Genomic DNA, 25,505 nt, shown 5'->3' with positions numbered 1-25,505 from the left:
ACTGCACACTGAGGTACCGCATGTATCATAACTTCTATGATGGTCCAATTCAGTTGTGAGTAGGGCTTTTGTAGAAGCTACAGTCTCCTTTGAAGATGTGCTCCATAAATGTTGGGTTTCTCCAAGTAATTCATTCAGCCAAGGCATAACAGCCTGGAATATGTAATATTTAATCAGTCTTTTAAAGGTCTGTACCCAGTACTTCTGCCAGTGCCAAGATTTATAACTTCTACCCATTATTTAAGTACCACACATGTAATTAATCAGTTCAGTTTGTGAATACATATTATCTGCATCACTGTATTTTTAATGTCTGATAGTAGCTGTAAAGTTGAAACAAGGTATCTATTTACATAGCTTAAAATGTGACCTAGAATGTGAATTCTACATTTTGCACTTAACTGAAATAATTTTATTATTTCATGAATCAGTTGACAAAAGTAGCTTAAATATATTACCCACATTAATAAAAATAAAGCAGTCATTGTTCTGAATTCTGGTGTGAACACCACCGTTCCTTATGATTCCTATCTCATCCACTGTTTTATGTATGTATACTGTTAAATGCATGCTCTGCAGGCTACATAGTGTGTGGCATAGAGTTACTGTTTGAAATATTACTGGTACTTGATTTCCCTTACCATTACACTCATACACAATGTGCAAGATAAATGACTGACTTTTCTATCTCTATCCAATCTAATCTTGAGATCTTTCTGTAATGGTCTCACCATCAATGAGATGTTTTTCTTCATGTCTAGTTAAGACTCTGTAGCATTGGTTTTCTCATATAAGCACAGTATGTTTTAGTCACAAGTTGAGAGTGTCTCCTGTGCATAATGTACTAGCTGTGACCATCATACAGTAGTTACAGCTTGATACAAAAGTTTCTAACACATTATCAGTATTTTAAAAACAATGTAAGAAAGTTCCCACTGATCACTCTTCCCTTTTTTTGAGTACAGCATTTTCTAAATCTGGATGTAAACTTTTATTTGAAATAAAATGATAAGTATCTCAACTTATTTTGTATTGAAGAACACATTTTTGGTGATCTTTTGGAGCCATCCTTTTAGTCTGTGATGATCTGAATTCGTTAATTTGTGTGTAATGTCAAAGAAATTGGATAATATTGCTCTGTAGCACTGTGTTTGCTTTTTTTTATGTCTCTATTCATAATGAATCTTAAACTCTACAGCAGAGTATGTGCTGTTTTGAAATTTCTTGCAGATTAAAACTGGAATGAGACCCAAACCTGGAATCTTGCCTTTCATGGCCTGTCTGAGCTATCTAGGCATAACTCCCAACCCACCTCATAGTTTTACTTCCACCGTACCTCTCGTCTATAAGCAGGAAGTTGCTGCAAAGTTTTGGAGGTTGTCTGTGTTACTAAATTAGTGATTAGAAGACTGTAAATTACTATAAAATTAATGAATGTATTTTGTCTGCAATTTCAGAATTCTAGAAAATCTTCATCAATAGAACGATTTCTTAAGTGTTTGATCAGTGACCATGCAGAAGTATTGTTTGAGACACATGGAACTTGCTTTGGAATACCTGGTGTTCTACAAGAAATAATAAATTATGAAGCTTGCCGAGGTAAGTTAAGTATCTGAAAAATGGTTTCGTATACTGTAGAGTGAAATTGCCACAGACTGTTTACTTGATTTCATGAAGTCATTAAAAAACTCTGTTAATAGAAAACAAAACTGATCATATGTGCAAGAAGCCAAAAGAATGAAGCAACAGTTATGAAGACTGAAGAAAGTCTTTATTGAGATATCAGATCAATAACATATAACGACACTGTATCTAAAAATTGATACACTCACTGCATTTATCTGGCTGTTATGGAGAGTGCAGCATGATGAAAATATGGAAATTTGAGCTTACTGTGGTAGCAACAGCTATGAGTCAGTGACTGGACCCCATTGCAGACACAAGGATATATGACATGCAGCCTGTTTCTCTGGAGAAATTTATCTTGACAGTAATCTCAACACACACATCACAACAGATCTTCTGTTGATCACAAAGGTGTAAAAATGAAAAATGCAGTTTGAAAGTGTTACTATTTCATGGAAGATCCCTGTTCAAAAGAAATCTGGCTGGCAAAGACTGATATCAGTTACCTGTCACTTTGTATGATGTGATTGACATATGTAATGGCAGGCAGCAGTTATGGTTGTCGGTGTCACTGGCTTTATCTAAAACTGCACTAGTCAGAACATACACAAGTTTGTGCTCATTTTCATTATGGGACATGGAAATGACACTGTCTCCATACAAAATTATGGGTGTTTAGATATACATAGTATGCAAACAACTGTTCTTTTAAATGGCCAAACCTGTTTCAGCACCCTTATCCCATCATCGGTGGTTAATTTTACTCAGTTCTTATTTTATGAATGTTAGGTTTTATGGGAGCTTCTTTACATTATTGTATAAGTTGGCATCGCCAAAGTTATTTTTGTAAAATATGTCCTCATCTGCCTGCTCAGATGCGAAAAATGTGTCCTCATCCGCCTGCTCATCTGGTGATGCCACAGAAGTGTTATGACATAGAGGTGCTAAACATGCTTGGGCATTAAAAATAACAGTTGTTTGCACAAAATTGGTCTTGAACTTCTTTTATTTAGTTTGCAAACACAGGCATTGTTAGACATTTAAAACCAAACAATGATCTTGTCTCAGTACATTTGGTAACACTTTCCATAGTGGAAATTTAGTACATTGGCTGGACAATGTACAGGGAAGATACACTCCTGGAAATTGAAATAAGAACACCGTGAATTCATTGTTCCAGGAAGGGGAAACTTTATTGACACATTCCTGGGGTCAGATACATCACATGATCACACTGACAGAACCACAGGCACATAGACACAGGCAACAGAGCATGCACAATGTCGGCACTAGTACAGTGTATATCCACCTTTCGCAGCAATGCAGGCTGCTATTCTCCCATGGAGACGATCGTAGAGATGCTGGATGTAGTCCTGTGGAACGGCTTGCCATGCCATTTCCACCTGGCGCCTCAGTTGGACCAGCATTCGTGCTGGACGTGCAGACCGCGTGAGACGACGCTTCATCCAGTCCCAAACATGCTCAATGGGGGACAGATCCGGAGATCTTGCTGGCCAGGGTAGTTGACTTACACCTTCTAGAGCACGTTGGGTGGCACGGGATACATGCGGACGTGCATTGTCCTGTTGGAACAGCAAGTTCCCTTGCCGGTCTAGGAATGGTAGAACGATGGGTTCGATGACGGTTTGGATGTACCGTGCACTATTCAGTGTCCCCTCGACGATCACCAGTGGTGTACGGCCAGTGTACGAGATCGCTCCCCACACCATGATGCCGGGTGTTGGCCCTGTGTGCCTCGGTCGTATGCAGTCCTGATTGTGGCGCTCACCTGCACGGCGCCAAACACGCATACGACCATCATTGGCACCAAGGCAGAAGCGACTCTCATCGCTGAAGACGACACGTCTAAATTCGTCCCTCCATTCACGCCTGTCGCGACACCACTGGAGGCGGGCTGCACGATGTTGGGGTGTGAGCGGAAGACGGCCTAACGGTGTGCGGGACCGTAGCCCAGCTTCATGGAGACGGTTGCGAATGGTCCTCACCGATACCCCAGGAACAACAGTGTCCCTAATTTGCTGGGAAGTGGCGGTGCGGTCCCCTACGGCACTGCGTAGGATCCTACGGTCTTGGCGTGCATCCGTGCGTCGCTGCGGTCCGGTCCCAGGTCGACGGGCACGTGCACCTTCTGCCGACCACTGGCGACAACATCGATGTACTGTGGAGACCTCACGCCCCACGTGTTGAGCAATTCGGCGGTACGTCCACCCGGCCTCCCGCGTGCCCACTGTACGCCCTCGCTCAAAGTCCGTCAACTGCACATACGGTTCACGTCCACGCTGTCGCGGCATGCTACCAGTGTTAAAGACTGCGATGGAGCTCCGTATGCCATGGCAAACTGGCTGACACTGACGGCGGCGGTGCATAAATGCTGCGCAGCTAGCGCCATTCGACGGCCAACACCGCGGTTCCTGGTGTGTCCGCTGTGCCGTGCGTGTGATCATTGCTTGTACAGCCCTCTCGCAGTGTCCGGAGCAAGTATGGTGGGTCTGACACACCGGTGTCAATGTGTTCTTTTTTCCATTTCCAGGAGTGTATGTTTTCTGCAGGCTACTATTAAATGTCTACCATTGGTGTTGACTGAGTTTTGACCTGTTACTTGCTGGTTACCTGTGTGGCTATGATGCCAAATTAATAATAAAAAAAAAAAAAAAAAACTATATTTTGAGATTATTGGTAGACTTTGGGCTTCGTATTGATCTGATTATTGAACTTTTTGCCAGCTCAGAATAGCACATTATGTGAGTAGGAAACTTGCAGTTATATAAAGCGACTGTATCTTCAGGCACAGTATTGTATTGCTCACACAATGTAAATATGCATAGACATTATACTTTGAAGTCATTGCAGATGGAGCCATGGGATATGATTATAAAGTCTTGGTGACAATTGGTTCCCTTTGTTTGTGTTAGGCAAAATATAGAATAAAATAAATACCTAAATGGAATTTCCATATTTTATTAATAACCAGTTGGATGAGGTTATGGTAGAAAAGATGAATGTAGGCTGTTTTGAAATCAAGCAATGAAAATTGTATTGTTTCAATATTTGTACTGCTATGACGCTTGGTCACTCTGCTTAAAGTTTGTTGTCATCCTTCTAGTGTGAAATGATGCTGTTAGTCTTGTGTTCTGGCCAATGGCGCTGTGCCCCATGTGGCATTCATTGTTAAGTAGATGAGGATCTTTAGTGAGATCTGATATACCATTCTCTGAAGCCCCAACAGATGTTAAGCAAAACAGAACTATGGTGAATTTTGAGATAACGCAAGATGCTGAAAATGGCTTTCTAATATTTGAATTATTTGTGCACTGTGCTTTCACTTGTGGCCACAGGTGATTTGTTCTAGAAGATTGCAGACTTTGTGTTTGGTTTCTCTTGTCAGTTAGCTGTTGTAACTGTGCCATTTGAATATGTTTGTTTTGAGAGCTTCTTGACAGTCACTGAAAAATGTTGACAATGATGATTGGAATGACTGGTAGGCTTTCATACTTTGAAATGTGGGTATGTAATATACTTTTATTTCTAAGATTTTTCTGTTCTTTGAATAGGAAAAGCTATCTCACTTCATTTGTAGCCATTCACAACATATGTAATTTTTGCATGCCTGCGTAGTGTGACTGAATTGCTTGGGTTTTATTCAGTGTTCTCTAAACAACAGAATGGTTTCCAATAGAATGAAATGCCCTGCCAAGAGACAGGACCCTATAGTGCATCGCGATTAAATGAAATAGGGGCAGAAACAATAAGAATGCCTTTAATTCTTTTTTTTCTGTTCTCAGAGGAGTCAAATAAGGTTTCTGTAGAGTGGAGTTGTGAGTTACTGTGGTACCCTGTATTCTACAGTGCATGGACAATAGTGTTTCATCAGTTCTGTAGTTTCTACAGGTTATCGCCCAGATCCAGAGGTGCTGATGGATTTATCCAAATGTTTAGAGCAAATATGAAGAGCAGTTACAGTCCCTTTTGTAGTTGTCTTGTGTGGGAAGAGCACCTTGGAGAGCTATTGTTGCATGTAGCCTACGGGCACTGATTTTTGGCAGCAGATTAATAAAAAAGCTGAGTATCAATAAACACCTGGGTGAGGTTATGGTAAAAGAAAGAATGACTTTGCACTGAATAAAGCATAATGGAAACTAAAGAGATTAATTTGAAAAAATAGTTTGACTGCTGTTTTTTTTTTTTTTTTAAAAAGCTGAGGTTCAGAGACCTTTTGTCTGTAGAAAGTCATTCAATTTGATATCTGTAAGTTGTTACAAGAAGATAGTGGGCAGAGTTTTATCTTCTGACAAAGTGGTCAGATCAGTGTGGTTTTCTAGCAGAGTGTTGCAGAGCTCATTTTAGTGGATTGTGAACTACAACTACTTAACTATGTCTCACAGAAAATAGTGAAACCGACCAGCCCTTCTAGAAACAATTTTGCACATAAAGCTCTTTATTCAAAACAAAGGAAAAAAAGTATCCTACTAGCCACCCTTTATCAGACTATTTGGACTTATGGATGTAAATTAATTTAAATTTAAAGTTTATACAGGATGTCCAGGCTAGAGATATACAAAAACATTTGTTTTTTACCTATTAAGGCTCATAACTTTGTTTGTCCAACATTGTATGCAGGAGTTCAAACATTTTTATGCATTTCGGTACAGTTCAATACGAGCACCATTTGTAGCTTGACAGATATCAAAACGAAACCTCACTTCTCACCATATGTCCATAAGCATGACAGAGATGGCCTCTACTGCAGCATAGATCCATTGTTTCAGATTACTAGGTCTTGAACCTTTACTCTGTGAACAATGTTCTTGATGAACACCTATGCACTGAAATACAGTGGAGTCAGATTGGAAGGCTGAGGGGGCCAGGCAATGGGTCCCCCCTTTTGATCCAATGCTCAGAAAGCATCTCATGGAGAAATGTGGTGGTACTCTTCGTCCTCCTCCACTGAGAGCAGCAAATGGCGTGCCATGCCAGTCAGAAACCAGTGGTCAGCGAAGCTTCTGCTGGCCCATGTGTCACTACTGCTGCAGGTAAATCTTAGATTGGCATCCTTTCTGGGAGCCATGCATCCCCACTGTCGCTTGTCCCGGTTGTGTTCCTGCTTCAACGAAGCAGCATCTCCTGGCCGTGCCCTTGGCAGATCACCTTGCACAACGCCAAGTGAGTCATGTCATTAACTGCCATGCTTTACTGGAAAATCCATTAACCAGCTGGGTTTCACGGCAGTATTCAATTTCTGTGTTTCCTCACAGTTCGGCTAACATGAGAGGTTCTAACATGTCTCCTGCGCATGGTCCTCAAACTGCATTTCCTTGAAGGATTTTTGTCATGTCTCAGCAAAGTCTAATGTCAGACACACGTTTCATCACCCTCCGATATCAGCATCAGGATCACTAAGTGCAGGGGGGTGTGTGTTCAGTGCAGTGAGGTCTAGTAAGTGCCAGAAGTACCAGGTGACTTAATGTTTCACCCCAGGCCACTCTAATACCTTTTTACCACCAAGAGCATGCCTAGAAGTAAGTTTCTTTTTTGTGACTATGCCGAGTCTCTTCATTGCCAGGCGAGTCCATCTTTGTCCTGTTTGCCCCCCCTTTCCACTCCCTCTTCTCTCTCTCTCTCTCTCTCTCTCTCTCTCTCTTGAATGTACATATTATTCATATGAACATTGTTGCAATGAAACCTTGCAGTAACGTCTCCCCTTCTGTGCTTGTTTGTTTGAGTTTCCAGGTGTTGCTGCACCAAATAACGTAACCTGTGAATTGTTTTGCTCTGTTTCAGAGATTCTTTAATAAGCAAGGGCTGCTCTTAGTTCCAAAAACGCAAATTAATTATATTTTGCCGTAGTAGGTGGTCTTTAGGAATAAATATCAAGCAAACCACCTCACGTATTTTATGTTTTGTTAATTGTTATTTATTCTTGGCAAATTTGTGTAAGCCTGGAAACCTGCAAGTCCTTAAGAGCAAAGGAGGAAACATTAAGATGTTCCTTTGCTCCAAAACAAGTACTGAATCTTACTACCAAAACACACTGATTTTTACTTTACTCGTTTTACATACTCCATATGGTCATGAGAACAGTTAGTTTCTGTTATGTGTACAGGATACTTTCCACACACATTCCCACTCTCCACTTGTCACCCCTCCTCATCTACCCTCCACTCGTGCCCCCACCCTCAGAGAGTGCACTACTGTTTTCCACCAGTGGCCCACCCTCAGCTTTCACCACCTCTCTCCACCCAACCCCTCGCACAACGCTCACTCCCATTGCTTACTGAGCAGGGTGCACATGCCACCATCTCCCCCCCACCCCCCACCATTGTCACATATCCTCACTACTGTGAAGGTCACATCAGCTCCAACCAGCAGCCTCCCATTATTGCTCCTGACCCAACACCCACGAGCACTTTCGATGTTTCAGAAGTCTACACACGACTGTTAGAACTAAACAGCTTGGCTCAGATAACCAATGGAGTCACAGGTTGAGTGCCAGCCCACCCCATTGAAACTACTCCTGGGCACATGGCCAACCATTTGCTGTCCTTCACTTGTAGTTTGCTTCAATTGAGGCAGTTTACACAGGGTGTTCTATCATGAGCGATGCAATGAAGTTCAGGATGGTCGTTGGCAACCTCAACCAGACCACCACTCCCCATATCTGGAATGTTATTTCACACGAACCCCTTCAGCCAGCTACACTAACCTAAAAGAGCACATCATTTCCTGCTTTGTGCCTTTAGATTTGCAACGAGCATGCAACATGTTATCATCTGAACAGCACAGCAACATCCATCCGTGTCACTGAATTACATCTGAGCACTTACCGAACCACACGTCCTCTCTTCTAAATTGTTGGCTTATGTGCCTTCATGCCCCTATACAAGCTCAAGTTGCCCTGGCCTCACATACCCACCTTAACATTCAATGGTGCAACTGTCTTGGTCGATAAACTGTTTGTGACTCTGAATTCCCTCCCTGCCATGGCTGTGATGTGTTCTGCTGGTAGCCACCAGCATGATGGCTACGTACCCACTGTCAGCATGTGTGCACATCACGTCATTCGTGCCCCTTACAACTAACAACCCACCACCCAGCATGCAGGTCACCAAGCTCTGCCAGATTCTACAGGGTTTGTATAAAAAGTAATGAGACTGATTTTTTGCTGATGCGACTGTACTTTACAGTGCGCGCTTGCCCGGGGGAGAATTGGTAATGGGGCTTGTCTGGCGGAAAATGCGGGGCATGTCAGTCGCCTGCGGGCTCTTGTCTCGGCAGTATCATGTGTTGAGTGGACACGTCGCAAAGTTGGCGGTCCTGGCGCAACATGAACGAGCAATGTTACACCATCAAGTTTTGTGTGAAACTAGGGAAATTGGGTAGAGGAATGTTGGATATGTGTCGGCAAGCCTATGGTGATGATTTCCTGTCAAAAGCCCAGGTTTTCAGGTGGGTTAAGAGATTTAAAGAGGGCCGGGACAGTGTTGAGGACGAGGACCACTCCGGATGCCCGTCAACCAGCAAAATTGACGAAAACATAGACCTTGTGCATGTTTTATTGAACACTGACCATCGGATGAGTGTCAGGATGATAGCAGACGACCTCAGGCTTGATAAAGTGACAGTGAACAACATCATCACCAAAGAACTGTTGATCAGGAAGATCTGTGCCAAGATGGTCCCAAAGATTTTGTCAGATGTTCGAAAGCAAGCATATGTGGATGCCTGGCAAGACAATATCCAGAGCCTTGAAGCTGATCCAGAATTTTTAGACAACATTATCACCGAGATGAAACCTGGGTATTTCAGTATGACCTGGAGACAAAGCGCATGAGTGCCATATGGCACACCGCAACGTCCCCACGTCAAAAAAAGGCTCACATATCAAATCGAAGGTGAAAGCCATGCTGATTGTGTTTTTCGACATCAGGGGTGTGGTTCATCATGAGTTTGTGCCCCATGCCAAACTGTCAATGGTGGTTTTTATTGCAAAGTCCTCAAGAGACTGAAAGCCAGGGTCCATCATTGCTGATTATTGGAAGCCCCATCATGAATACGCGCTGAGTCATACCTGCTTCATGGTGGCCAGCTACCTGGCCAAGAAAGGGATTCCAACGATTGCCCATCCCCCCTAAAGTCCCAATGTGGCCCCACCAGACTTTTTTTGGTTCCCCAAACCAAAAACTTCCCTGAAAGGACACCATCATGGGACCCTGGAGGAGGTCCAAGCCGCCACAATGAGGGCTTTGAAGGCCATCCCAGACTAAGCTTTTGTGGCAGCATTTGAAGTGTGGAAATCTCACATGCAGGGGATTGTTGACTCTCAAGAGTCATACATTGAAAAGTCTAAGTGGTTGTAGTGATATCTACAATAAATTTAGATTTACAAGCTAAGTCTCATTACTTTTTATACGAACCTTGTAATGTAGTTGAGCTCCACAGTGGCAGCACTTACCACAAGTGATGCCTGCATACATCTCACCCTCTCACTGCCAGACACTGACTGCCCCACCTGCACAACAGTGGCACAGGCAAAATTAGCTTCCCCTGCTGGTGCAGTTCTAGCTGCTCTCCAATGACCATCAGAAACTTCCTGTAGCTTGCTGGTAGCACCAGAGGCTCAATAAGAGTGCCACAAATGGTAAATGCTCCTACTCTTGGGCCCCAAACACCAGCAGGCAGTGGCAAAAGGCACACCTGGTTGCTGTACCACATCAAAGTGCCTATTCGTCTGTGATTCGAATTATGCCAGTTCCTTGTTCCCCACAAACTACTCCAGAATCCCAGCCCTGCCTCTCCTCTCATCATCACTGGCTTCAACAACTCAGCTATCACTACTTAACGGGGTACATACCCACTCGCTTGACTTAGGATTTCACTGCATACTCCCAAGGATCTTCTTGGTCATGGATGTCACTGACCCCATTCTGGGTGTTGATTTTCTCAGCCATTACTGCATACTGGCTGTTGTAGTGAAGTGTCATTTAATCAACACCACCTCTGGCCAGTCCATCCTCTACAGTTCCTGTTCCACCATGTGTTTCAAACAAAACAGATGATGATTCCACACCAATACACTGAGCTCCTTGCAGAATAGAATTTCCCCTTCTCAACAAGCTGTGCCCCCCCCCCCTCCCCCCCTCCCAAGCATTTACCATGACACTATGCATGACATTGGTTTCCTGCCCGCCGCCTTCCCCCTCATATGCTCTTTAATCCTATAGAACAAGGTTCAAGAGCTGCTCATCAACAGCATACTTTGTCCTTCCAAAAGCCCTTGGGCCTCATGTCTTCACCTTGCTCCCAAGAAGGATGGTTCCTGGTACCTGTTTAGTGGTTACCTAAACTGAATGCCCACACTATTCCTGAATGCTATCGCATTCCTCTGCAACACATTTACAACAGTGTCATATTTGGAGCAACTATCTTCAGTAACAAAGTCTGTGCAAAGGTCTATGCCCAAATCCCAGTTTGCCCAGAGGACATTGAGAAAACAGCCATAATCACACTCTTCAGCTTATTACAAATGCATTTATGACGTTTGGCCTCCCCACTGCAAACCTGGCAGCAATTGTTAGATGGCATATTCTGGGGCACACTGGGATGTTTTACCTGTTTGGATAATATACTCATCTACAGAAAGCTGGGGTGACTGTCATCATAGCAAAATTTGTCTTTTGGGCAGGCAAGCATGAAACTTCTCAGGTGCTCAATCTCTGCTGCTTGCTCACACCCCCTCCCTGAGAAGTTACAGGCAATTACAGACTTTCCATATCCTACCACCTTGAAAGGCCTCCTGTGTTTCATCAGCATGGTCAACTTTTCTGTTGATATCCCCATCCAAGAGCCCCTCACAATCACACTTCATGGTGATAAAAAACAAGATAACAAACTGGTTACTTGAACAGAGGCCATGATTGAAAGCTGTCAGAAAACAAAATGAGACCTCACCACTGTGGTGCTTTTGGCCCACCCCTAACTTGCTGCCCCTCTTGCAATAGCTGCAGACGCAAGCCATGTCGCTATTGTAGCCACCCTCCAGCAACATGTGAACAATGTCTGGAAAATTATTGCCTTCTTTTCTTCCAAGCTCTCTGATACACAATGCTGCTGGGGTGCACATGACTGTGAGCTAATCGCAGCCCACCAAGCCATTCAATATTTTCTACCTTCAGCCAATGGACGTGTCTTTACCTCTTTATGGATCACCAACCTGTCTTGACTGATTTTTGAAGGAAAGACTTAGATCAGACCTCACCTCAACAGTTTAAGCTATGGAGCACATTGCACAATTCTCTACCGACATCTGGCATGTTGCTGGCATTGCTAACACTGTGGCAGATTACCTTAGCTGTTGCTGCACCATCACCAAACCCATAGAATGCCCAAAAAGGGTGACACATACCTCAACCCCTCCCTTCAGAATGCTGCCTTTGGCCTCAAACTGCAGTTAATACCTATATCTGGCTCTGACCATAAAATCTGGTGCGACATGCTCATAGAGCCTTCACAGCCTGACAGTTCTGGCAATTTTTCCCACCCCTTTCTCCCATCCGCCTTCCAAAAACATGCCTTTAACTGCATTCATGGCAATGCACACTTGCAATCTGCACATCTGTTGCCGTTATGAAACAACATTTTGTCTGGCCGGGCATTCAGTGTGACTGCAGCAACTGGGCTTGAACCTGTGTACCGTGCTAGCCATCCAAGGTCAGCCAGCATGTACACACTCCTTTTGCAGCCTTACCTCTCACACAGCACCAGTTTGACATGTAACCTTGACAATGATGACCTGCTATCCTCCTCCAGTGGCTGTCAGTACCTATTGGCTGTCAGTACCTATTGACAGTTATCAACTGATTTGCACGCAGGCCGGAGGCCATCCCCGTCCCTGATGTTTCAGTCGAAACTGTGGCCGCAGCCTTCATTCAGACCTGACTGTCCTATTTTGGATGGATCCATGACCTCACTTCAGATCACAGGTGCCAATTCATCTCCACACGTTTCACTTTCTGGCAAACACCTGCAGCTCCAATATGAAGTGTAGTGCCAGCTGTCATTCTGCTGCTAATGGCATGGTGTAATGATTCTGCCACACACTTCAAACCACACTCAGGTGTTATTTTTCTGAATGGCTTGCCGCCTTGCCCCTTGTGCTTCTTGGCCTGTGGGCTCCCACCCAAAGCCAACCTAGGAACTTCTGCCACTGATCTAGTATGTGGACAACCACTCGTCGTCTCTGCCGATTTTATAGAAGCAGCCCCACTTCCTCCCGACAGCATCATCCCATGTCTCGTGCAACAGTTCCAAGGCTTCATGTCCCAGCTGCAACCAGCACTTCTGCAGCATTACGGTGAGCACTGCACCTTTGTTCACCATGACCTTGCAGCATGCTCCCACATCATGCTTTGGATGGGTGCATACCAGCCACCTCACTGCCTGCAATACATGGCCTCACAACTGTTTTTGCAATGTGGGGAGAAGACATTCTCCCTCTGTCTGAACTCAATGTTGTCCATCTGTTGCAGCAATCGTCTCTATAGACTGGCTCAAGCTGGCCTATATTATGGAGACAACTACATCCAGTGAGCACAGCACCATCAAGGTAGAGTTGCCTCCACCTACCACCAGCCCTTGTCACAGTGCCATCAACACCACCTCTGACACAATGTGCCACAGACCAGTGCCACGTTTCATGTTGGCACTCAGTTTGCATATTTCCTCGCAGCATGGAAAATGTATGAGGTTCTGCCACATCTCCTGCACTCCGTCCTCAAGCTGTGTTTCCTCGAAGAATTTTTGCCATGGTTCTGCAAAATCTGGTGCCACATTCCCAGTTTGTTCCCCTATATCAACACCTGAATTGTTAAGTGCAGTGAAGTTTGTTCAGTGCGGTGAGGTCTACTGAGTGCCACAAGTACCAGATGATTTTTATTACAGTTTTATCCCCTGCTGCTCTGGTATCTCATTACCACCAAGTGCACCCAGAGGCGAGTTTCTTTTGATTGACTGGGTCTCTTCACCATCAGGTGGGTCCATCTTTGTCCTGTTGCCCCTCCCTCCCCTGCCCCCTTTCTCTTTTGCGTGTACATATTTCACCTGTATGAACGTTGTTGCAATGATGCCTTGCAGTAACATCTCCCCTTCAGTGTTGGTTTGTTTGAAGTTCCAGTTGTTGCCACTCCAAATAATGTAGCCTGTGAATTACTTTGCTGTGTTTCAAAGATTCTGTTATGAGTGAGGGCTCCTCATAACTCTGAAAATGCAAATTCATTATATTTAGTTGCAATGGTAGTCTTTAGAATCAGTAGCATGCAAACCAGCTCACATGTCATTAATGTTTGTTTATTATTATCAAATTTGTATAAGCCTGGAAACTTGCCTGATACATGGATTTACGTGTGGGAGGATCCTCATTCCATTCTCTTCTTGCACACTGCTGAACACATGTAACAGATTTTAACTCTGCTAAATATAGCATATGTTGCACCTTTCATTGTGGTGTTCACATGTTTGACTGCCAAGATATGTCTGCCTGCTGCTCAATAAACATTTCCATGAATGCGTGCACATGTGCCTTGTATGACTCACCACAGTTCATGAAACGGTGACCATCAGGAGATTGCGTATTTACCTAAAGATATAAAACATTGAGGTCTTTCATTATAAGCATTTTTTTGTGTATACTTCTAGCCTGAACACCCTGTATTAAACAACATTACTTTACCTGTACGTAGACAGCTGATAGTGTTTTGTGTAAAGGTACGTAAATCTCTTGTTTTAAGTATTAAAAGAAAGCAGCTGCTGAGTGTACAGAGTGCGTTCCATAAGTAATGTGACAAATTTTTTTCTGATGCAACAGTACACCACAGCGTGTTGTAACTGGCTGGGCTAAGTGGAGGGGGGTGTTAGCTTCAAAACGTTCTTTGTCTCATTTGGCTGTGAGCTACCAGAGAGTCAGGATGTGCATTTCTGTCAACCCCATTTTGAGTTTATGTAATGCGGCACAATGGATCATTCTGTAGAGCAACAGTACTCTATCAAATTTTGCGTTAAACTTAGGAAGTCTGCCACCGAAACGTTTCCATTACTTCATCATGCCTTTGGGAATGATTGCTTGTCCAAATCACAGGTTTTCTGATGGCACAAGTCATTCATGGAGGTCCGTGAGGAGATCACCGACGAACCTCGCAGTGGACGGCCATCAACCGCACAGTCGACAAAAATGTGACGTGTGTGCGCGATTGTTTGAACTCTGACAGACAGCTGAGCCTTCTATTGATAGCACAAACTCTAAACATGTCAAAAACTACGGTTTTCTGGATTGTGACCAAAGATTTGAACATGAGAAAGGTGTGTGCCAAACTCGTCCCAAAAATGTTGAGCAACAAACAAGCACATGCAAGTGCTTTGGTGCCGAGAAGTGTTGGAAATGTGTGAAAATGATCCTCATTTTTTTAAACTCAGTTATCACTGGTGATGAGTCATGGATTTTTGAGAACGACAAAAAGGCAGAGTTCAGAGTAGCACACCTCACTGTCGCCCCATCCCAAGAAGGCATGTATGGGCAAGTCCAGGATCAAAACCATACTCATTGTCTTCTTTGATGTCAGAGGCATTGTTCCCCACGAATTCATACCTACTGGGACTACAGTGAACTCAGCTTTCTACTTGGAAGTGCTCAACAGACTGAAAAGGAGGGCCTCGTGCTGCCGAAGTGACATCAAGGACATGTGGAAAGTTCACCATGACAATGCGCCGAGTCACAGCGCCTTCATTGTAAATGACTTCCTGGCCAGGACCAAGACCCCATTGGTTTCCCTGCGTATCTTCAGTCCTAACCTGGGCCCCGCTGACATTTTTTTTGTTTCCTCGGTTAAAAGGAGCCATGAAATGAAAACATTGGGACATAATTGAAAGCATCCAGGCGCATGTTACATCAGCTCTGAAGGGCATTCCGGAAAAGTCATTCCAGGATGCCTTCCCGGCATGGAAACACCGCCTCCAGAAGTGTATCGACACAAGAGGGTGCTATTTTGAAAATATTTTATTATTTGTATGAATATATTCAATAAATGATTTTTTATGAATTTGGTCACATTACTTATGGAATGCACCTTGTAAAACGAGGAGCAGTGACTTTTTTCAAAGTAGTTGCTTTCCTCCTAATATAAATGTGTGCGTACAAAGTACTGTAGAAGTAATTTCCATAATTATAAGTGTTAGTTGATTAGCATTAGTTATAGTTTGTTGTTACTATACATTACAGAAATAGCTGTCAGTGGTTATTTTTGCCTGTTAATGTATAATTTAGTTCATTCCATATTCCTGACGGTTCTCCTTCATGATTCAGTTGATGGAATGAGATGTGTGAGTGAGTGAGTGAGTGAATGAATAAATAAATAGTCGGTCCAGATTCACCAATGAATGTTTCCCTCACCAACAGCAGATTATTGTTTCACTTACTGAACTCAGACATGCTGTATTTTGCACAGATCTTATGGATGTCACCAGTAGTGCTGCTGCTCTCTTGTTCACATTCATTCCATAATTGTGCAGCACACCTGAGATTTTAATACATAATTTATTTTTGTGTAGATGTATTTATTATCTGTGAGATCCAAGCAATAATTTCAATGCTGCTCTCTCAAATACACAGTGTTAGCTGTAATTTCGTAGTTATAGTCTTTTTTATTTTGTGCCAGAATGAATTGTGTAATGTAATAAATTGCAAACAACTTGATTTTAAGATAAGCAACATTTAATTCCTAATGTGTTACAGGTGCAATCAAGTTTGGCGAAGAGTTGGCACTTGAAGAATGTAAGACTTTAATTAAAAATCTTGCAAAGTGTGACCAGCCCTTCATGTGTGCTCATGGTCGCCCTACATTTGGTGTTATATTTGACTTGGAGCAAATTAACAAAACAGTAAAAGTAGCTGTTAATAAACTTGGGTTAAAGACCTAGTGAGAGTCTTCAGTGCTGGAGTGAAAGTGTTTGATTTGCTATCATGCTACTATTGAGGTAATTAGTTGTGTGAATGAGACGCAAAGATAATTTCCTACAGGAATAGTTTTATCAAGGAATGGAACATTTTTTAATTATGCATTATCTCATGAATGAGGCGAAGAGTAGCTGCTGTATTATTTCTGCCAAGAACTTACAAAAGTGATCAGCATAAAAATGCTTTTAAAATATTATGCAAGTAAACTGCAGCAGACAGAAATTGGTTTTGTGAAAGAGACTACAATCCATCTGCTGGCAGCACCTGGTACCTGCAAACGAAAAACAGTAAAGAATGAGTACATCATACAGAAACAGTAAAGAATGAGTTCATCATACAGAAACAGGAGAGAGAAGTAGAAGACTGTAAAGATTTATTAATGGAAAGTACTTAGACCATGAAGAATTTACAAAATGAGAAAGAACGTGCTACCAAGTTTGTCAACTTGAGCAAAATCCACACATATTTCCACATGCATAATGATCAGTTTTCCAACTGCGATGTCAAAGATTGTATACACTGCCACATATGGCATCATTTGTTTCATGAAGAAATCGTATTTTACTGGGGTGTTGTTATAATATGTGCTACCAATCCTTAACAATGATACAAATATTTCTATTTGATTTTTAGCTGTTATTAGCTAAACATGTGATATGTGAATTTAAAACAAATTTATGAGCTTCTTTCATCTGCTCGTATTCTGCTGAAGAATCCAAGCCAGGAATGCAATGATAGTTAATGAACTTGAGTTAGTCAGCAAAGAAGAAGCTGACAGTTCAACTGTTGATAGCAGACTAGCTAAGAGTAATTCACCATTCCAGTATTTCACAGCTGGAATAATATTTGTCAGTGAAAAATAAATCTCAACTAAATAAGAAGAAAAGAAGGGTTAATGATTGGTTGGATTACAACAGGTAAATAATATGGATATTTCCAGAAGTAAATAATGTCAATGATGATGACATAGCAGCAACGGTAGCAGGCTCAGAGGTAAAACTGAACAAAGTTGATTGCCAGATTTTTTTAACAACAGCTTCCTTCATTTTCAAAAACAATACCCACAGATAGGAATTCTCTGATTGCCAGGCTTCAGATCAATATTCATAATTATTGTTTCCCCTCCTACTCTCTCCAGCACCTATATCTCCTCCTCCTCCTCCTCCTCCTCCTCCATGCTTATTCCATTTACCCTAGACTTGGCTCTAGCAATTAATACATGAGAAACAGATGGGTCTAAAAAAATAAGTCACAAATTAAAGTTTCATATATTTTTAGATCTAATATGCCACAAAAGTTGCAGAATGTCAGCTTTGTTACATTAATTTAAAGGAGAATTTATAAGCAAATCTGAGTCAGATGTAACATTCTGCAGCTTTAAAAGAGCCTATTTTTTTCCAAAGTACCTTTTAGAAGCGATAAGTGAAAAAAATTTTATTGGTATTTTTAAAGTATTTATTTACTATATTTCTTTGCAAAATATTATGCCTGAAATAAATATTCCAAGTTTTCATTCTGTGAATTTCTCTATGTGCCTGCAAGATATTACAATCAATGTTCATGAATGAGTTTGCTATTTATTTTTGTTATGTTAATATATTTTATGTTTATTTTTGGTCAAAATGTTACCTAGTATTCAATAAAAACTTTATTGTTATTATTATTATTATTATTATTATTGTTGTTGTTGTTGTTTTGATTTAAACTTGAATACCGGCAAACTTTCCCCTTAGCCTATTACTCTTCTATCCTGGTGTTACGAATGTTTTTCTATTCCTGAGCACAGTTTTCTCTGTTTTCCAGATACACTTTTACTGCTGTTAGTGACTGGAGAGAATCTGTTGTTGTGATAAGCATTATGTGCTAATCCTCAAGATGAGTGTCATTAAAGTCAACTTGTAACTGTTCAGTGTCTTTACTAACCAGTCGTCCGCCGCCGGTAGCTGAATGGTCAGCGTGATGGATTGTCAATCCTCTGGGCCTGGGTTCAATTCCCATCTGGGTTGGGGAATTTTCTCTGCCCAGGGACTGGATGTTGTGCTGTCCTCATCATCATCCTATCATCCTCATCGACTTCAGGTCGCCGAAGTGGCGTCAAATTGAAAGACCGGCACCCGGCTAATGGTCTGCCCGATGGGGAGGGGGGGGCTGTAGCCATACGATTAAATTAAATTAAAACTAGCCAGTCAACTTGACGTAAGTCACTTTCCTTCTATATAAAGTGCCAAAGATTGTTGGCATGAGTCTCCAGTTGCCAATCTTGTCTAGATGCCTACACAAGATTTGCAGCCTCTTTATCGTTGTTGTTGTAATGTACTCTACTTGTTGGTCTACATCTGCATTTCTACTCTCCAGTTCACACTTAAGTGCTTGGCAGAGAACTGCTTTCAGACTGTTTCTCAACAATTCCAGTCTCAAATACCTCATGGGAAAAAAATGAACCTCCCATGGAAACTTTTTTTTGCTATGCCAACTTGCTTATCAGAAGCAATGACACACTCTTCTGCATTTTGTGATAATACAAAACAAGTTGCCCTCCTTTGAACTTTTTTTATGTCCTGCATCAAGAATTCCATACCAGTGCAGCAGTACTCCAGAAGAGGATGGACAAGTTTGGCATAGGCAGTCACTTTAGTAGATTTGCTGCACCTTCTAAGTGTTCTGCCAATAAAATGCAGTTTTTGGTTCACTTGCTTCACAACATTTTCTGGCTGATAATTCCAATTTAAGTTGTTCATAATTTTATTTTATGGGTGTTTAATTGAGATGACATTTAAATTTGTGTGATTTATCATGTAACTGAAATTTGACTGAATTTTTTTAGTACTCATATGGAGGACCTCACACTTTTTATTGTTTAGGTTAAATTATCACTTTTCTCTGCAAATATTTTTGCAAATCAAATGAAACTGTAGAGTTCCAGAGACCTTTTCAAGTCTCAAACATCTATGATGTATATATGCAGACGGAAGCAATGAATGAAAATTTGTAACAAGGCTGGGGTATTGATTCTTATTGACCTCCTGATGAGTTTAATAGATGGTAAATGACAGCATCACTTGCAAACAATCAGGAGGGCTGCTCAGGTGGCCTCCTAAATCATTTGTATAGATTGAGAACAGCAGAAAGCCTATAGCACTTCCTTGGGGAACCCCAAATATCAGATCTTTCTGACAGGAAATCATGAATCCAGTCACACAACTGAGACAATACTCCATAGGCATGCAGTTTGATTAGAAGACACTTGTGAGAAATGGTGTAAAAAGCCTGCAGGAAATCTAGAAGTATGGAATTCATTTGATATCTCCTGTTGATAGCACTCATTACTTACTGTGAGTAAAGAGTCAGTTGTTTTTTACAAGAACAGTATTTTCTGAATCCGTGTTGGTTATTTGTCAATAGATAATTTTCTTTTAGGTATTTCATAATGTTCGAACAAAGTATATGTTCCAAATTCCTGCAGCAAATTGATGTCACTAATATGGATTTATAATTCTGTGGATTACTTCTATTTCTTACTTCTGTTCTTTGATGAGGCCCAGATTTTTCACTGATTCTTTCGATCATTTAATTTTGGTTTCCTGAGTTGGTTCCTTCTGGCCCTGTTCAGGCATTCTGAGGCATATAGTACTGAAGGTCTGATGATGTCTAGTGTTGGAGTTTTTGGTTAAGGGAAAGATATTTAGAGCCATGAGGGTTCCTACAGAGATAGTGGGCTTTCTCCAGTTATGTGTACTGTTAGAATGGTCAGCAGTACACCCTGTCAGCAGCACATTCTCATCCATGGCATTTGACTCTGTTGATGGTGGTTATCCTCAAATTGAGGCACCCACTGTATGCTCTTCACTCAGTGAAAACTTAAAAAGCCCATTGTCACCACAATTGTCCTATTTTACAATTACTCACCATCTTATCACACCGAAATACACTGCTATTGTTTGTTTTGCCCTTTCTGCATTTGGCTATCTTGCAAAAGACCAGTACTTAGTCTGACAATGTCCCAAACATGTGTCTCGTCTTAACCTCTCCCTCTCCCTCTCCCTCTCCCTCTCCCTCTCCCTCTCCCTCTCCCTCTCCCTCTCCCTCTCCCTCTCCCTCTCCCTCACCCTCTCCCCCTGCCCCTCCCCCTCCCCCTCCCTATCCCTATCCCTCTCCCTCTCCCCCAACATGGCAGTTGTGTCTAATTCTGTGTATCAACTGTGTAAATCTGCCCTCAGATTGCACAGAAAGAAGTTGGGTTTTAAATCTACATGTAACCTTGACTCGAGTGCCTTGCTAATTAATACAACATTGAGACTGATGCAGCATGTAAATTACCTGGATTAAGAGATTAAGTGAAAAAAAAAACATAGAATGAAGCAGAAAGATTATGCAGTAATGTAGAGTCATCAGTGTAAAAATATTTATAGCTGAAAAACATGTAGACCAGATCCACAGTATGTGGTAATAATTCAATTTCATGCCAGCTGAGCTTAATATTGTGTGTGATTTCTTTTACAGTGCCCACTATTATGTTGTTGGAGATACAGCAGAGAGCTGTATGACTTTGAAATGAACCGGACTGTTATCAAGCTTGATCTCCTCAAAGAGGATACTGTTCTACATGTACATCTAAATCCATACTCTGCAAACCACTGGGAAGTGTATGGTACAGGGTACTTCCCATTGTACAATTATTAGGGCCTCTTTCTTTTACATTCATGTTATGGAGCATGTGAAAAGTGATTGTTTAAACATCTATGTGCATGCTGCACTTAATCTAATCTTGTCCTGGAAACGCCTACTGGAGTGATATGTAGGATCTTGTAGTATATTCCTAGACTCATCATTTAAAGCCATACGTAGGCTTTCTGGGGACATTTTGTGTCTATGTTCAGATGTCCACAAGTTCAGTTTATTCAGCGCCTCTGTGACACTCTGCCTGGGTCAAACAAATCTGTGACCATTTGTGGCGCCCTTCTCTGTATGTGTTCAATATCCCCTGTAAATCCTATTTGGTATGGCCCCCACACACTTATATTCTTGGATGGATTGCCCGAGTGATTTGTAAGCAGTGTCCTTTGTAGACTACCAAGTGAGGTGGCACAGTGGTTAGGACATTGGACCCGCATTCGGGAGGATGACGGTTCAATCTCATGTCCGGCCATCCTGGTTTAAGTTTCCCTTGATTTCCCTAAATCACTTCAGGTAAATTGCCAAATTGCCTTCCTTTGAATGGACATGACCAACTTCCTTCCCCATCATTCCCTAGTCTGATGAGACTTATGACCTTGCTGTCTGGTCTCCTCCCCCCAAACTAACGAACCAACCAACCGACCTTTGTAGACTAATTGCATCTCTAGCATTCTACCAGTAAACCGAAGTCTGCCACTTTCCTTACCAACAACTGAGCCTATTTCTATTTGATATTCCTACAAAGTGTTACACCAAGGTATTTGTATTACTTCAGCAATCCAGCTGTGACTCGTTTCATTTTGTAAAGACCACAATTTAACATTTTCGAACATTTAAAGCAAGTTGCCAATCCTTATACATCCTTGAAATCTTATCAAGACCTGACAGAATACTTGTGTGGCTTTTGCCAAACAATACTTCATTAGAGATAACTGCATAATCTGCAAAAAGTCTGAGATTATATTAAAATCATATGTGAGGTTATTAGTGTACAACATGAACAGTAAGGGTTCCAACACACTTCCCTAAATCACACCTGAAATGCCTCCTACATTTGTTGATGACTCACACACATATTGCTTGATACCCTGAGGTCATGTGAGAAAAGTGGGAGTTGGGATTCCCATGGTCAATATTTTTGGAATCTGCGCTAACTGGCATAGAGGAGGTCATTGTGTTTGAGATGCCTTATTATGTTTGAGCTCAGAATATGTTCTAAGATTCAGCAACAAATGAATGTCAAGGATATTGGACAGTAATTTTGTAGATCACTTCTGCTACCTTCCCTGTAGATGGCTGTAGCCTGAGCTTTCCTCCTACTACTGGGAACAGTTTTTTGTTTGGGGAATCTACAGTAGGTAATAGTCAATAGAGGGGCTAAGATAGCCAGGTATTCAGTATTGAATTTGATAGGGGTACCATCAGGCCATGGAATTTTTCTCAATTTGATGGATTTCAGCTGTTTCTCAGCACCACTGACACTAAAATCTACATCACTCATCTTTGTAGTGAAGCAAGAATTAAATGGAGGCAAAACCACTTTATTTTCATTTGTGAAGGAGCATTTGAAAACTGAGTTCAGTGATTCTGCTTTTGCTTTGCTACCCAAAATTTCAGTCCCTTTCATGTCCATGAGTGTCTGGACACTTACTTTTGCATTACTAACAGCCTTTATATATGACCAGACTTTCTCTGGGTTTTGAATGAGATCCTTCAATAATATTACACTATGGGGGCTGTTGAAGGCTACACACATTGCTCTCTCAACAGCCAAACATGTGTCATTCAGTGTCTTCCTCTCTGTAGCCCTATGATTTGGTTTATTATGCAGTAGTCTCTGTTTCTTTGGAAGTTTCTTTACAAGTGACTGTATACCATAGAGGATCCCTCCCATTATGAATTGTTCTAGTATGTACTTACCCGTCAAGTGCATGGTGAACTACTATTCTAACCCTGAGCCACAATCCTTCTACATGCTCTTCTCCTGAACTAAACGTTTCAAATTCTTTATTGAGATATGGTGCTACTGCCTCTTTATCTAGTTTGCTAGAGCAGTGGGAGATCAAATGGTTTTTCTGCTATGATGGATGACAAACTGCTCACAAGAATAGTACCATCACCTGCTGTGAATGATCGTGACTAGAGGAAGGAATGTGCAAAGAATACACAAGTTGTGGATAACTAATAACTAGGAGTGACAATTCAATGATTGTCTTTAAAAGTGCTAACAGTCCAAACTGCAACAACTGCTGTCACTCAAGCTAAAAAGGATGCACTGTTACAGCATTCTGCCAGTCTTTATGGATACAAAACATAGGTGATATAACACCAAGATGAACACTTTGTTCTCATACTTTAACAACAATTAACACAATTTCATCTGACTGTGATTTTATTAATGGTCAACTAATATCACTGGTTTTTGTAACAGGCAGCAACCCAAGAGTATAGTATGTTAGTGACTCTGCCCTTATACCATTGCTTTATTTCATGAAGACAAATGCTGCCAAACAATTTTTGCCTCCAGATTTTGTCTTCTTGATGCAGATAATCTGCCATCACCTCATGACATTTATCAGTCACGGAGAACATGTAGGATACTATTCAGCAAGTTACCAGGACTCCATCCTTCCCTATAAGTTTGCAGGAACTATGTACACAGTTGAGATCGTGCTGTGGCATGACACAGTGTTATTATAATGTAATGATATCAACCGCATTGGAGGTGAGCAGGTTGGGAGAGGACTTCTGAGGGCAGCCCTTTCAGCTCCCTCTCCCCAGTTCTGCAGTGGGAGCAGGCACAAATCCAGTCACACTCAGGTTAGACTTGGTTGATTCATTTCAAGGTTCAGCGTACATCAGAAATCCAACGATCACATACAGTACACAGGAGGCAGCATCTAACCCTCAGTCTCAGCAGCAATGTGTTGTCAGAACCTCAGCCACAACATTTACACAGTGCAGTGTGGCTCTGAGCAGTACATACTTGCTAGGCAGGCACTCAGCGCAGCTGATGCTGAGCCAGAGCTGGTCTCACACAGCAGCCCTGCATTGTGGCCAAGCCACGGGGTTTGTGGCGTTGCTGGCTGGTCTGGGATGGCATGTGGCGAGGTCATAGTGATCCATGAAATGAACGTTGGCATCTGGTATCTGACTGACTGTACCTGGCAATGGTAGACAACGAGAGTGTCTGTGATCAGAAGGGCCCTAGGTTGACTTTCAGCCCATTGAAGCTGATGGTGGTCTGTATGGCAGGCAGTCCCATAGGATGAGGAATGAAGATGACTCCATTAATGAAGGGCTGATGGTTCACTGGGCCAAAAGACGGTAGCCTGCATCTCAGTAGTTGCCGATTTGATGATTGTTGCTGACTGGGTGGTCAGTACTTACATGTGCCAGGGTCAGGCATTTTAACATGAGGATGTTCCAGGTGTCACATAGCTCCCCTGTTGCAACACTACAGGAGTGTCCTGGGTCTAAAACACAACTGCCAATTTAGTAGACATACAGAGGCTGGCCATGATGGTGAAACCTTGCACCAGCTGGTATGGTTATGGCAGCTGTGGCTTGTGCAATCCAGTGCCCCTACAATAAAGAAGGAAATGATATTAACTAGCCTCAGTGGTATGCAATCATTCATGATCTTTGTAAGTTTTCTATTTTTAAGTTTCATGGCTGTCAGTGTAGTTCACATACTTGTCACTAGAAATCCAGTTGCTGCCAAAATGGCTATTTCACAGAACAGCAAGGCGTTTTATTGAATTTGTGTGAACAGGTAAGCTAACAACCCAGAGCAACTTTAAAACAATTTAAGAAGCAGCCACTTCACATGAACTGCATATCTGTTTGGAAGCAATAATAATTATGACCTGGACGTTAGTGCCCCATGAATAGGCCTGCTCCCCTTCAGACATTGAATGATACAGCGCGAAAGGTGTGAAATGCATTGTAAGTAGCCCACAGAAATCAGCAGTGCAGGTTAGTCATGAATTAAATATTCCACAAGCCTCTGATGGTATGTTATGCAAAAGAGTCTATAATGTAAACCATAGAAAATGAGCTCATTTGGAAGTTAAGACTGCTGGGCAAGTCAAAATGCAATATTTTCTGCTCTGCAATGCAGATCCTGTTACTAAATGTGAAGAATATAACAAGTCAGTATTCAGTGATGAAACAACATTACAAC

At 42.0% G+C, this 25,505-nt stretch overlaps 1 protein-coding gene across 2 annotated transcripts in view; it reads left to right on the top strand.

Moving 5' to 3' along the window:
* LOC124613934 (DNA mismatch repair protein Mlh3-like) overlaps positions 1-18,309 on the top strand; it is a 155,071-nt gene extending 136,762 nt beyond the window's left edge. For both annotated transcript variants that reach the window (XM_047142687.1, XM_047142686.1), the window contains 2 exons: positions 1,458-1,599; positions 16,424-18,309. In XM_047142687.1, coding sequence (XP_046998643.1) covers positions 1,458-1,599; positions 16,424-16,608 — 327 coding nt within the window. In that variant the 3' untranslated portion in view covers positions 16,609-18,309. The remainder of the gene's footprint in view (positions 1-1,457; positions 1,600-16,423) is intronic.
* Positions 18,310-25,505: the final 7,196 nt, after the last annotated feature.

The sequence above is a fragment of the Schistocerca americana genome, chromosome 4 (assembly GCF_021461395.2).
Source record: "Schistocerca americana isolate TAMUIC-IGC-003095 chromosome 4, iqSchAmer2.1, whole genome shotgun sequence".
NCBI classification, from domain to species: domain Eukaryota; kingdom Metazoa; phylum Arthropoda; class Insecta; order Orthoptera; family Acrididae; genus Schistocerca; species Schistocerca americana.
This window is presented reverse-complemented; position numbering and strand designations above follow the sequence as displayed.